The sequence below is a fragment of the Chelonia mydas genome, chromosome 10 (assembly GCF_015237465.2).
Source record: "Chelonia mydas isolate rCheMyd1 chromosome 10, rCheMyd1.pri.v2, whole genome shotgun sequence".
In the NCBI taxonomy this organism is placed as follows: Eukaryota; Metazoa; Chordata; order Testudines; family Cheloniidae; genus Chelonia; species Chelonia mydas.
Window position 1 is genome coordinate 72,486,867 of NC_051250.2, and position 16,860 is coordinate 72,503,726.

The 16,860-nt window shown below is 39.7% G+C and overlaps 1 protein-coding gene across 5 annotated transcripts in view; it reads left to right on the top strand.

Annotated features, from left to right (window-relative positions):
- The window catches only part of MCTP2 (multiple C2 and transmembrane domain containing 2), a 164,179-nt gene that overhangs the window by 102,672 nt on the left and 44,647 nt on the right, over positions 1–16,860 (top strand). For all 5 annotated transcript variants that reach the window (XM_037910725.2, XM_037910726.2, XM_037910724.2 and 2 more), the window contains 3 exons: positions 2,273–2,374; positions 3,914–3,988; positions 4,826–4,945. In XM_037910725.2, the coding sequence (XP_037766653.1) occupies positions 2,273–2,374; positions 3,914–3,988; positions 4,826–4,945 (297 nt within the window). The remainder of the gene's footprint in view (positions 1–2,272; positions 2,375–3,913; positions 3,989–4,825; positions 4,946–16,860) is intronic.

Below are 16,860 nucleotides of genomic sequence, written 5' to 3' on the forward strand. Positions count from 1 at the left end.
TGGTTGGTGGACTAGAGTAGACAGGCTTCTTGGAAGACTGTATCTACAGGTTTGAGATTGCCATTGGTTGCCGGCCTTGTTCAAGCAGATTTGGAGTCTCTTGGGAAGCCATTTATTTGTGCTGTCTCCCTAGCTAGAATGCCTAAGATTCCGTGTGTGATATCCTTCTGCTGCTCATCTGCCCCAGATTCTTGTATCAGCTGGGTATGAGGAGTGAGTATAGAATTAGTATCATGTCCAGAATTGATGTGGGTGGGTTTATGGAGGGAATGATGGATGTAATACATGCGAGTTTCCTGTTAAACAACAGAGGTGAGTGAAAACTACGATACGCATCGTTGCGAACTGTGTCAAAAGAGAAGATATCCTGACTTCCTGCAGTGCTTTAATTCTTATCATATGTCTGTTTCATAGGGCTGGTTGAAAATTTTTAAACAAAACATTTTCCTCTTTTTTTTTTTTTTTTTTAAAGAGGGATTTGGTTGCAATCAAAATTTTCTGAGGAAAAAAACTGAGTTTGGTGGAATTTCCAGTTGGAAAAATTGAAACAAATTGTTTCATTTCTGATCTACACATCAAAGTGAAACATTTTAGTTTGGGAATGTTGAAATGTTTGTTTTGACATTTCCAAATAAAATTTTTTCAGAACTTTTCATTCGGCAAAAAAAGATGATATTTTGATGTTGTCCTGAATTGGGACAAAACACCAAACCTCAAAATATCCATATTTTTTCATAGATGAGAAATTCCACTATTTGATCAGCTTTAGCTGTTAATCAGCACAAAGCAGCTTACATTCCAGCAATATATTCTTGGAATACGAGGAATAAACATCACCTTAGCACTAGTAGCCCTGCAGGTCCAGATTTGGCAGCACTGTCTAAAACCGTTGGGCTGTGAAGTGGCATCATATTTGTTGTCAACTTAGAAGGAGCTGCTTTCATGGAGGTACCCCTTTTGTTTTGTGTCCCATATAGGTTCCACCTATATGTGGTTTGAAATGCTCATGTAATGAAAGCAGAATCAATCTAAAATCAGACACCATGCTTTTTTTTTTTTTTTTTTTAAATAAACAAAACACAGACATACCAACCCCAAAACATCCTATCAGGTGAAGCTTTGGATGACAGCATTAGTGGAAGCTGGAATTCCTGTTTGGATCCCACTGAGGATGCAAACTGGTTCTTTCGGGGGCCCTCTTTTCTTAACCATTAGCCAGGAAAGGGATCAATCCGCTGAAAAACTATTCAGTATAAAGGAGGTGGAGCAGCATTGGGAAAGAAAGTGACCTTTCCCTTGTCATGTGAAAACACTCTATTCCCGTTTGTGCCTTTTATTCCTTACCCATTTTCACCATGGCTTGTATGAGCACTTGTACTAAACTAATGCCTTGACAGCAATAGCTATTTTAAATATGGTTGCAATTTCATGCCCCCAAATTTCCTCTGTTCTCTTTAATCTTTGATCATTACAGTCCCCAAATGGAGATTTTCGGTGAGCTGCAGTTTTTATGTTGCTGCTGTTTAGAATTAACTGGTCCGCTTCCTAAAAAGCCAAATGTTTAATCAATACATATCCTACTGTGTATAATAAATACATTTCTGCCATCACTTTTGAAGAGAGGATGCCATTTATTTGAGCCAAATAGTTTGCAAAATGGTAAAGGAGATGGTTTTTTTCATAGATATTTAACATGACAGGGCCAACAGGCAGATTAGAGCATAGAAACAGCATCTGAAATTCTAAGGGGAAAGTCTTTTACAGGAATTTGTTTATTTTGAACATTTGTTACATTAACATTCATTCCAATTGTAATGATTGATTGATTTGGACTCTCTTTGTTCTATGGCTAATAATTTGACAACCTTTCAATAAACTGAGAATTTGGAGATTTGTTATTTTGATTTTGTTGTTGTTGTGTTTCCTTTTCTGATCTTTGGAAGAAAACTTCCATTTTAAATCTGTAATTTACACAGGCTGATTACTTCCCATCAACTCACTGGCTTCCAGGACAGAATTTTCAGGCTGGTTATTGTTTGCACTGCTCTGCTATAAAAGTACAGGGTCTGTAAATTAAAGTTGGACGGTAATAGTTTTTAATCTGCAATTTTACAGTCCTCTAATCCAATGGTCATGTTACATTTCAGGCTTTTTCTATATTGTCATCTTTTCTGGGGAAGGACAGTGGTTAGAAAGCTATTTTAGACACAGTGGAGAGTTAATATTTATTGATACACTTTATTATTTATTTATTTATTTATTATAATTCTAGATTAGAAATGGAGAGCAATGTTGTTATACATTGAAGAATAAAGACCTGGAACGTGCTTCAAAAGGAGCAGTTTGCTTGGAGTTGGATGTCGTATTTAATCCAGTAAGTTTAACTGTTTTCACTTAACTCATCCACTCTGTAAGAAACTGGAACGCCTAAATTTGCTAGTGCCAAGGGGCTTGGTCTTTTAAACACAGGAACTGAATGGAGAAGGTCCTGACCTGGTTGCATCTGGAGGGAAGGTTGGGCTTTATTCTTTTTATAAAGAAATACTGGCAGATCACTATGCTGCAACATTCCATCCAAGTTGATGTGACAATGAAATGGCAGCTTTGGGCTGGGGATGACCACAGATGTTTTGGGAAGAGGTGTGGGTTATTGCACGCAAGGGCTTAATTTGCAGTAACAAAAAAGGGAGTTAATATTTACATTACTATGCAGGAATTTTAACGACTAATTCTTCCCAGAAAGTTGACCCACAATATTCTATTCAGAGAGTGTTGACAGGAACAAAAACTCAGACATGGGTGTGGTGGTCTCAGATTGCTTGTGTCCCTCCATCTCTTACTGAATTAAATTCCGTTTTACATTTGCTGTTGCTGGATGGAATGTAACTCACTTCTTACTAGCCACTTATTACAGTGATATAGGAAGCAAAGTTTTATTTATTTAAATGGTTAGTAGGTACTGTTTTGCCTTGTATGGAGTTTAGGTTTGGGATGTTGCTAGAGAGAACAATGATCAACCCTCTTTGTCAAAGAACAAGCTCAAATATATTATGGCTCCCCTTTTCCGGAGGCTTTCAAAGATGTTCCCAGGCCATTCCTGTTTTTCAGATAGACTGGAATCGATCTATTTAAGTATCTATTAGCCATCACTGTAGTGTCTGGGAACCTCTTTGTAATCTTTAATTTATTGTACCCGCACAACACTGCAGTAAGATAGGAAGGTACTGTTTCCAATGTACAGATGGGATATTAAGGCCAGAGTAGGCTAGACCAAGGTCACACAAAAAGTTTGTTGCAGACCGAGTGCCCTATCTACTTGACCATTCTCCTGCCTATGGCTAAGATACTACTTTTTGTGGGCTAAATTATAATACCATTACTCATATTTGAGTAGCACCTTACTCCATGAGTCATCCCATTGACTTCAGTGGACCTATTACTAGAGTAAGGTAGTATTCAGCATGAATAAGTATATCACAAGCTGGTTTAAGTGGCTAAGGGCGTTACAGGAGCATAAAATACTTCCATCTGTTCTCGGATGTCCCTTCTAATACCTTAGTATTAAATATGCAGCATGAACAGGACATTTGGGGAAGTGATCTTCAGTTCCTGTCTCTTTTTTTAGAACTTTTCTGTATGGGGTTGATCCAACAGAGGAACAGAAGGGAGTATGCTGAGCTGTGTGCTGAGCTTAACCATGGAGCTGCTCACACCCTGCAGTCTGCCACTCTTTTGGAGTAACCTAGATTAGCCCCAGGATTGTGCAGAATAACTGATTTGTACACCTAACACCTTGTCGTAAACCATTTAGGGACTGAAACAAATAAATAAGTAAAGGACACCAGAGCTCCAAATCAATATGATGATACCAAACTTGAATGGTAACATTCTAAATAAATTATTCTTTCCTTAGGTAAAAGCAAGTATCAGAACCTTCAAGCCACGAGAAAAGCGCTTCATTGGAGACAACCGCAAGTTTTCAAAGAAGGTAGGCTGACTCTGGGCCGAGCTATCACCTCTGTTTGGAATGGATTTTCAGTAGCCTCACTAATACACCCAGATGATAGAACCTGTGGTCAAACTCTATTTATGTATAGAAACATGGAACACAGATGTCAATTCTGTGTAGATTTTTTGCATGTGTATAAATGCTGATTTGCATTCACACACAGTTGCTTCCTGATCTAACTCTGTGGTGCTACATCTCCCCAATTTCTGGAGGGAAAAGAATGGCTTAATAAAGAACTTTTAACATATATGCATGTTGCACAGTTTATGGAATTTGAAACAAAAACCTATACTTTGGTTTCATCCCTGAAGAATAAAGAAAAACAATAAGATGATATAGAAATTTAATAAGGTTCTAAATCAGTTACTATGAAAGTCTGTAGTATTTAATTGAGACTAATATTCTTGCTATTTTTTAACCATCTGTAGCAAGAATATAATTTTTTATTCAATTCTATAGAGAGATAGCCCAAACCCCTAAGGGAAAGGGTTTCATTTTCTGTTAAATTCTGTAGGATTTTGCCATAAAGGTGTGGTTTTTGTTTTTGGGGGGGGGGTTTGGTGGAGGGGGGAAAAAAGCTTCCATTCTTTTTCTTTCAGACTTGCAGATTTTGGGGGTGGGGGGAAGTGCTGAAATATTTGGGTGTCATACGAAAACACGTAGTAGCTGGAGCGTGTCTCTGAAATAGAAGCTGTAGCATATGTACAAGCACAAAGGCAATTGTAGCTTAAAATTGTCACTGTTCCTGAAGTGAAGTAGGAAATTGGAGCATTTAATTAAATTCCTTTCTCTCCCCTCCCGTCCGACGTTTACCAGATCTTATCGAGAAATGTTGATCGTGTGAAAAAAATCACCATGGCGATATGGAATACAATACAATTTCTAAGGAGCTGCTTTCTCTGGGAATCTACACTAAGGAGTGTGGTAGCATTTGTGGTAAGTGGATTTATTCATATTCCATCAGACTAACTCATATGAGGCATTGAGTCTTACAGCATCTTCTCTCCTCCCCCTCACCCCCCCCCAGCTTAAACTCTCTTGTTGTTGGTTGGTCTTACTATTATTGTCCTTCAGTTTTATTATTTAAATCGCTGTAGTGCCCACAAGTCCCAAGCTTGATCAGGTTCTCCTTGTACTGAATGCAAGATGAACACCACGGCGGTCCTTCTAGAACAATCTCTCCCATATTTTCACCTGTTGCAGAGGCCTTCTGCACAACAAAGCCCCTTCTGAGACCTTGTATGGAGGAGCTATGTGGTCCCAAAGGCAGCACTGGGGGCCTCCGAAGGCTCTGCACATAAGGATTGGATGGGCTGCACTGGCTCTCAATAGGTTTACACAGAGAAGAATGTCACGACCAAGGACCTAGTGGTCTAGAATCCCCACAAAGGGCTTACAGAAGGTCATATTGGCTGGACTTGCGATAATGGAATGGCGGCAGCCCTGTGACCTACCTTTGGCTTGTTGTACTGCTGATAAAGCACTGGAAGAACGAGCCTATAGGCAACAATCCTTTATTGATGGGACAGGATGAACTAATAGGTCTTTTCCGTTCCAACTTTAATTTCAATGAGATTGCATTTTACTGTAGTTCAGCAATGCTTGCCACACCTGTTAGTTGAGGGCGTGCCACTTGTCCGACTGCATACAAGCAGCTCTATGCTGACATTAATTGTCTCTTGCAAATCTGCCCATTGACTGTAATATATATATATATATAAAAAAAAATTGGTCAGCAAGTCCTGGTGTGGTCTGAGAACTAACAGCCAAGTTCTCCACCTATCTGGCCCACTTTTCAGCTGCATTCTTTTTTTCCTCTTTGTAGTAAACACCCTTTTTTCAGCTTTCTCATCCACTCAAGCAGAAAGAGGTTTCTCCTCCTTTTTATTCAGCAGTGTGGCATTTTCTTCATGCTTGAAATGTCTGGCATGCCATTAAAGGTTGCAAAATTGTTTTGTGGTGGTCCAGAGGGAAAAAAAAGTTTTTGAGTTAAGTGTTTATTAAACCAAATAACAGCCACATCTCCAAGTGTTTGCCTCCCTTTTTGTCTTTGAATTATAAGTTGCTTTAGGGTTCTTTTGATGAAAACACTTCACAGTGTATTTGCACAGATGAGTAAAGTGAGCTGTCGCTGCTTGAAAGATGTACAGAGTAAAGACAGAGAAGCTGTCTTTCACCGTGCAGGTTGAGAGGGATCTGGCAGGCACAGTTGAGGAGGAAGAGAGGGGGGGGGGGTTGTTTTTGTTTTTTACTTGCATTGATAATATACACAGTTGACTCTAATGGATCAAGAGCTTGAAAGGGTGACGATTAGTGTTTTCCAGTCCATTCTCCAACTGAGATACTAATTGATATACCTTTCCCTGTGATGTACACAGATATACTGAACCCCAAGGGGAAGAAGGCTCAGTTAATTTTAGTTCTTTCCTCTAGAACATGAAATTCTGGGTTCCTTGGATGATCTGCCACTCTTATGCTTGAGTGTGCATGTGCAATCGCTGTGGTTCCCGAGACCCGTGTGTGTGTATTCCGAATGTGAAGGGTAAAATGGGACTCTTAGTTGAAGCAGGTATGTGTGAGTGCACTGGTGGAACTGCATGTTTGTACGTACTGAAAATGGAAAGAATGTGAGCATACAGGGTGCCAAGTGCCCTGATTCAGCAAGTTACTTGAGCACATGCTTAAAGTTAGGCATATGGTTAAGTAGCTTGCTGAATCTGGCCAAAAACAAACATGGAGATGTGTCTGTCTCTAGGCTGTGGAGAAATATAACAATGTTAGCAAATGAGGGAAACTGAAATATAAGGAAAAAAGGGCAAGTGTAGGGAGACTGAAAGTGGGAAAGTGTGTCTAGGACCAAGGAGCTATAGGTGATGGTCCAAGATGCATCTAGAGAAGGAAAAATGGGATCAGAGGGTGAAAAGGACAGTTTTCCAAATTTCTCTTTCTACTGCGTGTCATAGATGCTTTCCCCATAGAACTAATGTCGTGTGATGATATGTCATTGTGGGGGTGGGTGGGAAATGACTGTACAATGTTAAGGTAATAGAGAGTAACTTTCCTCTGAAAAAATATTTTAAACCTAGCTGATTCAGCATTAGTGTTAATTATGCCCCCTTCACTATGAATGTTTCCAGTGTCTCTGTTAATAGTTTTAAAAGTGCCTTTGCCGTAGTCTCGGTGCAAAATGAAAACTGTGTGTACAGTTCACACGCAGCAGGTCAAAAATGACTACAAGCAACGCCTCTAACTTGCCTAGAAACTTCTGCTCTTCCTCCAACTTTTTCAACCACTCTTTTCCGGAGCCCTTGGAAAAGCAAGGGAAAACAGAGTTTTGGAGTACCCATTGGGTGTTCTTACCTACTCATTGACCAAATGAAAGGTGAATTAAAACCATAAAAAAAACCCACTATCCTCCCAAAAGCAGCCCAGTTTCAGCTCAGCCTGTTCCACAGCTCTTTTATTATGTGGCCATTCTGACATTAACAGCAGGAGAGGAGTCTGAGATCCCCAAGACATCTCTTGAACCTTTCTTCTTGGTTCTATGCATAATTGGAAGTACAAGAGTCAATTTACTTCATTCAACCACAGTTGCTGAGGGATGGTACTGTGAATGGCATATATATTTTTTAAAACTGTTCGTGCATGATTGTCAGGGCTTATAATATGGCCAGAAACACAGGAAACCTCCACGCCTTCCTGCTCTGGGCTGTGTGCTGCTCTCACACCTCCATTACTGTGTACCGGGAATGTTTTCCCATCAATGTTGACAGGGTTGTGAGTTTGACAAGAGTATTTACTACTTCTGCTGGAGGCACATCAGAGAAAGAGAGATGGACAGAACCACAGAGAGAGAGAGAGAGAGGAGGTCACGTGGGACCATAGGAGAATCAGAAGAGTGCTATCTCCTTTTGCATCAATCTATAGGGTAAAATACTCCCAAGTTAAATCTCAGTGCTTGTCTCCTCTCCCCACGGTGGAATATAAATAACATGTGAGTAGATTTCACATGCATACACACACCAACTAAAAAGTGAAAGCAAATTCCTCAGCAGCACTCAATCTGTTTAAAGTAATAGAATCATAGGGTTAGAAGGGACCACAACGGTCATCTAGTCTAACCCCCTGCCAAGAGGCAGGATTTGTTGTGTCTAAACCATCCAAAATGGATGGCTCCAACCTCCTTTTGAAAACCTCCAGTGAAGAAGCTTCCACAACCTCCGGAGGCAGTCTGCTCCATTGTCCTACTGGTCTGACTGTTAGGAAGTTTTTCCTGAGATTTAACCTAAATCTGCTGTGCTGTAGTTTGAACCCATTGCCTCTTGTCCTGCCTGCTGTGGGGAGAGAACAACTTTTCTCTGTCTTTTTTTTATGGCAGCCTTTCAAGTATCTGAAGACCACGATCATGTCCCTCCTTAATCTCCTCTTTTCCAAACTAAACATACCCAGTTCCTTCAGCCTTTGCGTATATGGCTTACATTCCATCCCTTTGATCATCTTTGTCACTCATCTCTGGATCCTTTCCAGTTTCTTTACATCCTTTCCATATGTTGGTGACCAAAACTGGACATAGTACTCCAGCTGAGGCCTAACCAGTGCCGAGTACGGTAGTACCGTCACCTCCCATGACTTGCATGCTATGCCTCTGTTAATGCAACATAAAATTGCATTTGTGCTTTTTTTTTTTTTTTTTTTTTTGCAACAGGATTGCATTGCTGAGTTATGTTGATATTCTCCCAGATCCTTCTCAGCAGTGCTGCTGCCAAGCCAGTTTTCCCCTAATCTGTATTTGTGCATTTGGTTTTCTTCCCTAAGTGTAGCACCTTACATTTCCCTTTGTTGAAATTCATTTTGTTGCGTACAGCCCAGTTCTCCAATTTATCAAGATCCCTCTGAATTTTAGCTCTATCCAAAGTATTGGCAGCCCCCTCTAGCTTTGTGTCATCTGCAAACTTGATTATTATGCTCTCTGTATGTACATCCAGATCATTTAATAAGATGTTAAACAACAGCAGACCCAGAACAGATTTCTGTGGAACCCCACTTGAGACTCCCTCCAATCCAACATAATTCCAATAATAGTTTAAACTGATGACTTGTGACTGTCTGTGACTGGGTTCCCTCACCGCTCGTGGCACCTACTCCTGGCCATCCTGCGGATCAGTTCTGCCAGGTGCTTCACCCTCCTCAGCAGTCTCTCTACCCATCTTCTTCTCTGTCTATAGCCTCTCCCTCCCTCTTGGAGCGGCAGCCAGGTCACTAAGTTCCTCCCCTTCCAGGGAAATCACAGTCCTTCTGGACTAGCTGTTTGGCTGGCATCTCCAATACCCTGTGCAACTACCCAGTGGCTGGTAGGGGAACCCAGGCTTGCCCTCTACACTGGGTTCCAGCCCAGGGACCCTATAACATTCAGCCAATGTCTTAGCCTTTGCTGCTGTTTCCCTGGGTTTCTTCCGACATCACTGTGTCCCCCCTCTCTGAGTACACCAGCCTCCCAACTCCCTCCTCTCAGGGAGTAACTGCAGCGTGCCTTTCCTGCAGTCCTCCTTGCTACTTGCAGCTCCTGGGCTTTATACAGGCCCCTTCTCTTCCGCCCAGCTGCGACTGCCTCCAGTTAGTGGTTGTCTTCTCGCCTATATCTCTCCCCTACTGGCTGCTTATTTGGTCAATTAGGCTTGCCTGGCCTAATTTACCCTCTCAGTGGCCAGTGTGGGGAATATACCCCATCACACAATTTCTGCAGTCATTTGCACAAACACTAGGGTGAGTACTGTTTGGGATTACATAGGTGTTACGTGAAATCAGAATTTAGTCAGTTGACTTTTGGTGGGTGGAAGGTGAGGGGAAAGGTGAAGTTTCAATGACCAAATGAATTTAACTCGGTGGAATTCACCCTTGTGCATAGGGCCAGTACAAGGTCTGTGTACCACTTAAGTGCTCAAAACAAGGTGTTAGTGGAACATAAGTAGTCTATAAACCTTTGGTTGTCTACATAGTGAATATCACAATCACTGCAGACCCAGAAAAGACACTGATATATTGGCACATAACTAGGAATATCCATATATTTGGACAAATTGCTCATAGTGAGTGTTAGGGGCCTTTTGACTTGTATATCTATGCAGAAATTCTGGACAGTTCCTACTGTGTCTTTCTCCCTACCAGAGCCAGCAATTCCACAGATTTGAAATTTAGGGGGTTAAGTGCACTTGAGCCCAAACTTCCACCTGAGCCGGAATGTACTAATGATGCTATATTTAGGGTGCTAGCTCAAACTTCGCTAGTGCAAGTCTGTCTACTTGCACGGGGAGACTCGCTCCCAGCTGCATTGTGAACATATCCGTAGAGTTTAAGGCCAGAAGGGACTATTAGATCATCTAGTCTGACCCACTATACATCTCAGCCATTAAATTTCATTCAACTACCTCTGTATTGAGCCTATTAACTTGTATTTGGCTAAAGCCTGTCTCGCAGAAAGGCATCCAGTCTTGATGTGAAAGACATCAAAACTTCCCTTGGTAATTAGTTCCAATGGTTGATCTCCCTCGCTGTTAAAAATGTGTGCCTAATTTCTAATTTGAATGTGTCGATATTCAGCTTCTAGCAATTGGTTCGTGTTATGCCATCATCCATTTAAACGTTGTTTCCATAGTATGTTACTATTTTTCAGAAATCATTTATTAATTTCTATATTCAGCCTGGAATTTTCCATAGGTGTTTTCTGCTTATGAGCAAAATGATATACACACATGCTCCCAACTCGCTAGTTTTTCCAGCATTAGACCTATATATGGCTTAATTTTTTAGATGCTGTTTTTCATCTTGTTTAGTTCATATTAAAAAAACTCACAAATATGGTTGTGGAAGTTAAGCCCATAAATTAATTGTGAAGTTAATTGCTATTGCTATATATTATACATTTTAAAAATCTTTTAAAAGTTCATTTTAATCACAGAATGATTTTTATAAATAAATATGCATCATTGTACATTGTGCTTATGATTTTATACATAATTACACCTTCTATTGACAGTTTTCTGTGCATTAATAGTAATTATGTCATTTAATGAAATTACAGTAATTGTATTAAGAAAACTATACTCTGGTCAAATTAAAAGAACCTATTGCCTGCCTTTTACTATTGTATTCCTTTTAAAATTTTTCATGGAAGTCATAAAAGACATTTGACTAGAGCCAGGCGTAAGATGCAAACCAAACTCCATAGTATCTTGGGTAACTTCTGACCTCATCACCGATCACCTTCAGCGCGTTCCCTCTCTTCCCCCATTCCCCATACTGAGCTCTGCCAGTACACCTAAGACTTATTTTAAGCATACCCTACTATTTCAGTCTTGGACCTCTACTAACCAGGGCTGCTGTTAGGAATAGGGACAGGTAGAAGCTGTTTTCCAAGGCCATACATAGCTGGTGGTTTAGGCCGGTTGGCCAGTGAATGGTAGCAGGCATAGGCAGAGCTGTGCTGGTTGGTCATAAGTTTTGGCTGAAGTGCGGTATGGGAAGTATGTGTGGTGGCGATACGTAGCTCCTAAATTTTACACAGCTCCATGTATGACATTTTATGCAGATTATTTAACAAATTATTTTACGTATTCTCAACTCTTTTTTACATATTGTTGTAAACTGCAGCTTCAAAATAATTATGGATTTAGTGCTGATGCAGCCCTGATGAATTAACCTCTATCTACAGGGCAGCACAAGAACATATTTTCCACACACACTGTCCTGCCGGCATGCATCAATCCTAATCTGGAGGAATTTCCTCTAGAGTAATGGTAGTTCAGTTTGCATGGTCCATGAGGTTCTTGGCCTCTCTCCTGAGTCAGCCCCAGTTAGTGCAAAGCATGATGGTGAGTTTGTGAACTGGGAGCTAGATGAGAGTCCCACCAAACTCATTTCATAGAGTTTCCACCAACATCCCATTAGATGTGAATAGTTTTTAACTCCCTGATGAGTTGGGCTGGATTTGTACTGGTGACTTATAGGCAAAAGGCTCTGGTGTTCATTAGCAATATCCCCTAATTAGCACCATCAGTACATCTTAGATGGAAGCTTGTTTTCTGGAAAGATACATTAATTAAACCAAGTACTCATTGTCATCACTGATTGTCATTGCTGTGGGAATATTAACTGCCACAGCAGAACTCAAAGAGGTATCTCAAGCTTTAACAGTAGCCCTCCATCCCACCCCAACCGTCCCCCCCAAAAATTCATAGCTTGAAATCTCTACAATAATTTGAGTTTCTTTTGTTGTCTATATGAGCTTCTTGCTCATCAGAACATTTGCCTGCATGTCTCCAGTCACATGCATGTAACAGAGCTGCATGCACAAATGTGGGATTTCATACGCAGCAGCGGGAGCATAGTGTAGGGAGCAGGATGAAAACCTACCTTTTATAATGGTGAGAACAGTCTCATGAGGGTATAATAGTTTTAAATAAAAAAAGGCCTAAACTAGCCTCTCTGATCCAATCTCACCTCAGACTGCAGGAAAGTTTGGATCTCAACTTTGCAGCTCAAGCCAATCTTTTTGAGGATATAACTGTTGTTTCTCTATAACTGTATCAGGAACCCAAGCAGGACAGGGACTAAGGAGAGCACTAGACAGAAACTCTGAAATGAAATAGAGGTCTCTTTGGTAGTAACACTGGTTTCCTTTTTCTAGTAAAGTTCCCTGTTCAGTGTTTGAAGAAAGCAAGCCTTATGGTGATTCTTTACTATTTCTATAGATCTATTTCTGATGTTTTAATTGGCCGAATTTCAATCCTCAGTGGCTTTTCAGCTATTCCTGCCACCACTACTACTTCAACTAACAATAAAGGAAACTTCAGATTTATGCAATCAAAGATTTAAGAAATCAGAATATCATTAAGAATCTGCCAGTCCTAAATTGATCCTGTTGTGGAGCCCTTTTTAAAGTGCCTTGAAGAAGGACAGCACAAAGCAAAACACCGTTATGAAATAGATCTATCAAATATTGTTTGGGAGGACACTTAAGGGTTAATTCTCTACTCTTCTGTTTCTGCTTAACTGTATTGCACTGTGAATTGGACACTTCACCCTTAGCTGTGAATTTCCGTGCCTTTGGTGGCTCAAATCCTTAACATGATTCTAACCTATACTGATTTATGTGAATAATCACAGCGCTTTCTGTGCAGTGCTTTCTAAACTTGCGTGCATCATGTAGAAATTAATCCCTCAGCCCTGGCGGCTTCGGAAATCCTCAGCCCTTGCCTCCCATTTTCCCTATACTTACATTAAACTGATTTTAAATTAAGCCCTAGGCTTTTTTTTTATGTATTTGTAATCCAAAAGTTGCAGCCAGAGCCGGAAAGCCAAATTCTGCCACAGGATGAATATGTGCACAGCACTCATTGACTGTGGGTCATTGGGAGCCATGCATGCAGGCTTTCAAAGACAGAGATGAATTCACTGTGGTGGTACAAGGATAGATAACCCCTTAAAACAGATTTCCCCCCCCCCCCCCCGTGCTTACTGAGTTGAATTAATAATGTGTATTTTTCATCTGTTTGGCTGTCTAATAACGACACATAAAGTCAGCCCCAAATGTACAAACATTTTGTCTATTGAAAAGGGTTCTTTAGAGCTTAAATTTGAACCAAACGTGTGTGACAACAGTTCTAACTGGCTTTCTGCTTGAGTTGTGACCTGTTGGAGCACTCTGCTCAGCGCTTGCATTTCCAACTAATTTGATATTGCCTTTTTTGTGGTTCAAGCTTTGTCATTTGTTTCTAAGCTGTCATTTTTATTAGTCTCTCTGGCTGATCTTTTTGGGCTCTCGTCAGGTGGTGTGTGTTCTCCATTGTCTGGCTGGTCTTGGCAAGCTGTAGGTCCTTTTATTGCCATATGACGTGGGCGTGCTTGTAGCAGTAGCCTGTAATTATACCCACCACAGGTGACAGTTACAAGAGAGCTTTGGTAATAATTTTAGCTGCCTGATCTGATGTTTATGAAGAGAGAACTCTCTTTGTGGTCTGGTTAGAGTTTGCTATAGTGTATTGTACTTTAGCTGTTTGATTTATGAAGCCTTTTTTTTTTAATCGTACGTGTTAGTCTTTTGAAGTTATGAATCTAATTTTACAGGAGATTATTGTTGGTCTTATACCATCCCACACAATTTCTATTTATTTAACATACACTGTGTTCAACGAGATAAAATTGTGATCCAGTCTATTGCTGGTTTTTACTTGTATATGCAACACCACTGGATTCTTAGTACTTCCTAGAGTTTTAGCAGATACATTCTGTCCTTTTAGTTGTTCTAATCACAAATCAGCACAATCAAGCATCTTTCTTGGGATTCAACTAATTGTCAAAGATACGGGTCCAAATTCACTATCTGTGTATGCAAGATCAATTCCATTGCTGTCAGTGGAGATGCAGAATCTACTCATGCCAGAAATAGATTTAGCTCGTTGTTCTTACTGTCATTGTACAGGTCATCCTTGACTCAATGTACAGAATTCTCATTCTTTGTACAGAATTCCACTGATGTCACTCGGAATTTCCTACAAAAATATAGGGACAAATACAGTGTAATGTGCAGTTATTTGTCATGAAAGTGCAGCTCTGGATTTGCTAGAGAGGGTTCAAACAAAGTGTTTCTAGAGTATATTTTGAATTTATGAGATACCAATAATTGTAATCTTTGTCATCTGACTAATCTGCAGACAGATAACAAAAATGTACTTGTGACCAATCAAATCAGCTCATCTGGTTCTACCGGAAAAGAACTCTCTCTCTTGCAATTTCAAGGCTTATAACATTTACAGACTCTATTTATTTTTACTTGTGGACTGCATCACAGAAAGTTAACAGTATTGAATGAATAGAAGTTCATCTTTTAAGTTTCATGAAAATAAAACCTTTTTAGCACCCTCAGTAAGTTCATATACAGTATAAAATTGAACATTCAATTAAAAATGTGCCATGTTTTGCAAACCCCAGAGGTACTTTTCTTTTTCCTGGATCTGTTGGGATTTTTACTATGTTATTTTAACCCTGTCATCTATCAGAAAACTTCTCAGAGCACCAGTAGGCGTATTTGATGTACGTGAAAAGTATGGACTCACACTGACCTTAATTGTTTCTTCCATTAGTCTAGGCATCCTGTAACTGGTTTTTATTTTTGTGTCTTCATTTAAAAAATAAACATGTTCTTTAGTTTTCACGTAAGTATAATCTAAAAGAAAAAAAGTCTCTAAAAACCTGGGCTTTTCACTCATTTGGACTGACAGGAAAAATAGGCTGATTTCCATCAGTCAAGGATTTGGCTCTAATTCCACTGGCTTCAGTGGACCTACGCTGCTTTACACCAACTGAGGATCCAGCCCTCCATTTTAGAGTAAACTCTTCACCTAGGCTTGTTAACTGGTTTTCAAAACTGGGGGAAAATCCTGTAGGTGGCGATAGACTCTCATGAATGATTAAACTCCCGTTTTAATGTTTTTTTTTCTCAGATTTTTCTGGCAGTTTCTTTTTTTTCCTTACTTGAACTCTTTTTTATTTTTAATTTCATACACCCATTCAGTACTAATCTAACACTACTTGCAGAAATCTGGAAGAAATATTATATTTCGAAGGCAATGCAACATTTTGGTTTTTGTGGTGACGGTGATCGCTATTGTGATGCACCATGAGAGGGTGCGGGAAGGAAGGGGTCTGCAAGGGAAGACCACTTTATTTTTTTTCATTCTTTACAAGATCTGAAATGAAGGAGGCTTGGTGTAGAACTCCTATTGCATTTAAAAAGCCTATCTTCTCCCTTTTTTAGTTTTGCTTTTCTTTACCTGCAGCTAAAATATGATGCACATGGCAGAGGTTAGATTCAGCTACCAGGAAGTCCAGAATTGTTGGATACAAGATTGCTTAAGAAGGATGATGATGATAATAATAATTAATAAATACCCTAAAATCAAATCATGACATCAAGTCCAATTGGATGTTTAACCCACTCTCATCCTTTTTAGCCCTTTGTGGGACAGGGAAAATGTATTTTTATCTGAGTGTATCCACAAAGTCCTAGCAAACTATGAAAAAAATAAAATAGTTGATTATGGTGAGATGCAGTATCTTGATAGCAAAGGTTGAAATTAGCTTCCCAGTATAACCCTGATTTTTGACACCTTCTCCACGACTTCACCAAAAGCAAATGGATTAATCTGTATTTTTTCCTAGCGCTTTTTAGCCAAGGTTAGAATTGTTTAGGGTGCTCTTTATTTTAAACACAATGCAGCGACTTTATATATTTTATGTAAATATATAGATAATACGGTACTGTTGTTTTCCCCAGTCTGTCTTATTCTGATTTATTTCAGACTCTCATATTAGGTTTTCTTAGAGGATTCTCTGAGAGGAACACAGTATATTTACACGAACCTACACTTTAAAAAACCCCCAAACAACAAGCAAACTTAGTCTCCCCTACTAGTTTAGGTTCAGAACTCCCTAAATTGCTTTCCATTGTATGTTACTGCCTTTTTCCTCAGCTTTTATCTTTTAATGTCAAATAGTAACTATACTACTTTTTCTCAAAGCCAGTCACTAATTTTCAGTAGTTGTATTCTGTTGCGGTTCAGTTTTAAAACCGCTGTATTATACTTTGATATGGAAGGAGTTCTTGTAAATATACACACACTAGTAGCTGCAACCTTTTTTATTGTTTTCCATGTTTTTAAAGTTGAGATGCACAGTTGAAAAATATTCTCTTGTATAAACTGAATGTGTTTGTAACATAGGTTCTTCACAAAAGCAGCTGCATGTAGATGTGTGGAAAAGCAAACTGAATCTTGCAAACTGTACCTAGGTATCTG